The sequence below is a fragment of the Lithobates pipiens genome, unplaced genomic scaffold (genome assembly GCF_037356315.1).
Source record: "Lithobates pipiens isolate NorthernLeopardFrog02 unplaced genomic scaffold, aLitPip1_a1.2 Scaffold_8, whole genome shotgun sequence".
Lineage (NCBI taxonomy): Eukaryota > Metazoa > Chordata > Amphibia > Anura > Ranidae > Lithobates > Lithobates pipiens.
The window spans coordinates 286,180,352-286,183,008 of NW_027507903.1; the positions used below are offsets into that span (position 1 = coordinate 286,180,352).

Genomic DNA, 2,657 nt, shown 5'->3' on the forward strand with positions numbered 1-2,657 from the left:
CCCCCACTCTCTCCCTCTCCTCCAACTATCACCCCCCTCATTCTCTTCACATTACTCATCTCTTTTTTACTTCAGCCCCCTTCTTCTCGGCTCTTCTTCCCTTCTCCTTCGTTCTTCTTGCTTCTCCTCTTCTTTTCTCCATTTAGCCCCCTCTCTCTTAGGTAAGGGGGGAGATAGAAAGAGAGGGTGGAAAGGAAGGTCTCTCTCCTTCCCCCTAGGGGAATGGGGGAGGAGAGGGGTTAGAGAGGGGGACGTGCTCATGGGCGTGAGAGACCCCCCCGTCTCTCACGCCTATGAGCATGTCCCCCTCTCTCACTCCTCTCCTCACCCATTCCCCAGGTAAGAAGTAGAGAGACCTTCCTTTCTCCCTCTCTTTCTATCTTTTTCCCTCTTACTTTCCCCCCACTCTCCCTCTCCTTCAACTATCAACCCCCTCATTCTCTTCACATTAATCATCTCTTTTTTTCATCAGCCCCCTTCTTCTAGCCTCTTCTCTCATGCGATCTTCTTTCTGCTGCATCCACTGTTCTCTTAATTTTTTATCCCTTCTTTTTGCCTCTTCCTCTTTCAATTTGTCCTCCCTTTTCTGTACCTCTTTTTCCCATCTTTTCAGTTTTTCTCTCCTCTCCTCTGCTCTTTTACATTTATCCTCCTCTCTCTTGCGATCTTCTTCCAGCTGCTTCTCCTGTGCTGCTTTTCTGTTTTCCCATTTTCTCGCCTGCTCAGCTTTGAATTTGTCTATCCTTCTCTGTTCCTCTTTTTCCTGTCTGTTTCGTTCTTCTCGCTTCTCCTCATCTTTTCTCCATTTAGCCTCCTCTCTCTTGCGGTCTTCTTCCAGCTGCTTCTTCTCTTTTGCTTTTCTGTCTTCCCATATTTGTGTCTGCTTATCTCTGAGTCCGTCCAAGATTTTCTTTTCCTCTTCTTCCCTTCTCTTTCGTTCTTCTCTCTTTTCCTCTGCTTTTCTCCATTTAGCCTCCTCTCTCTTGCGATCTTCTTCCAGCCTGTTCTCCTCTTCTGTTTTTCTGTTTTCCCATCTTTGCGTCTGCTTATCTCTGAGTTTGTCCATTGTTATCTGTTCCCTTTCTTTCTCTTTCTTCCTTCCTTCTCTCTTCTTCTCTGCTTTTCTGCATTTAGACTCCTCTTTCTTGCGATATTCTTCCAGCAGCTTCACCTCTTCTTCTTTTGTGTTTTCCCATTTTCTTGCCTCCCCATTTATGATTCTGTCCAGCCTTCTCTGATCTTCTTCTTCCCTTGTCTTCTGTTTTTCTCTATTCTCCTCTGCTTTTTTCCATTCAGCTTCTTCCCTCTTGTAATTTTCTTGCAGCCTCTCCTGCTCTAGTCTTTGCATCTTCTCTTCTCTTTTTCTGTTTTCACATATTTCCGCCTCCTCAGCTCTTAATTTTTCCTCCCTTCTCTGTTTCTCCTCTTCCTTTCTGTTCTGTTCTTCTCTTATCTTCCTCAAATTTGCTTCCTCTCTCTCAAAATCTTCTTCCAGCTGCTTCTTCTCATCTCTTTTTTTCTTGTCCCATTTGCGCTGCTCCTCATCTCTGAATTTTTCCTTCCTTCTCAGTTCCTCTTTATCCTTTCTCGTCTGTTCTTTTCTCCTCTCCTCTGCTTTTTTCCATTGAGCTTCCTCCCTCTTGCGATCATCATCCAGATGCTTCCTTTCTTCTCTTTTTTTCTGTTCCCATTTGCGCTGCTCCTCATCTCTGATTTTTGCCATCCTTCTTTGTTCCTCTTCTTCCTTTCTCTTCTGTTCTTTTCTTATCTCTTCTGCTTTTCTCCAAGTAGCTTCTTCGTACATGCGATCCCCTTCAAGCTGCTTCTTTTCTGCTCCTATTCTGTTTTTCCATTTTTTCGCCTCCTCATTAATGAGTTTTTCCTCCTTTCCCTGTTCCTCCTTATCCTTTCTCTTCTGTTCATCGATCTTCTCTTCTGCTTTTATCCAATTGGCTTCCTCCCCCTTGCGAACTGCTTCCAGCAGCTTCTTCTCTTCTCTTTTTTTGTTTTCCCATTTTCTCTTCTCCTCCTCTCTGCGTTTTTCCTCCCTTTGCTGTTCCTCTTTTTCCTCTCTCTTTTGTTTTTCTCTCTCCTCCTCTGCTTTTCTCCAATTGGCTTCATCCCTCTTGCGAACTGCTTCCAGCAGCTTCTTTTCTTCTATTTTTTTGATTTCCCATTTTCTCTCCTCCTCCTCTCTGAATTGTTCCTTCCTTCTCTGTTCCTCCTTTTCCTTTCTCTTCTGCTCTTTAGCCCTCGCCTCTGCTTTTCTCTGTTTCTCTTTAGCCTCCTCTCTCTTGCGTTCTTCTTCCAACCACTTCTCCTTTGCACTCCTTACTTTATCCCATTTGCTCGCCTCATCAACTCTCCTATAGTTGATGGTGTTCATTTTTCCCTATGAATGAAAAGAAGAAGATCAGCCTAAATTCATATTTAAAAGTTGCGTAACATTGGCATTCATTTGGATTTTGTTTTGTATGGTTTATTATATGATTGTGAAGTTTCTGAAATTTTTTTTCATATTTGATCTGCATTACATGAGGTGAATGTAAACTCATATTCTATGTCTGACTATGTTTGGCATCGTTCCTCACTGTATACAGTTTTCTTAAAGTGTATGTAGATCCACAACCTTTTGTTATAATTTTAGATAGTATAGG

At 42.8% G+C, this 2,657-nt stretch overlaps 1 protein-coding gene across 1 annotated transcript; it reads right to left on the reverse strand.

The window, feature by feature from the left end:
- Window positions 1-448: 448 nt before the first annotated feature.
- Window positions 449-2,386, reverse strand: LOC143962072 (uncharacterized). Its single transcript, XM_077471405.1, has 2 exons — window positions 988-2,386; window positions 449-864 (listed from the first exon to the last, which is right to left on the reverse strand). Exons 1-2 carry the CDS (start codon window positions 2,384-2,386, stop codon window positions 449-451), a joined length of 1,815 nt encoding a protein of 604 aa, XP_077327531.1.
- Between the last annotated feature and the right edge of the window lie 271 nt (window positions 2,387-2,657).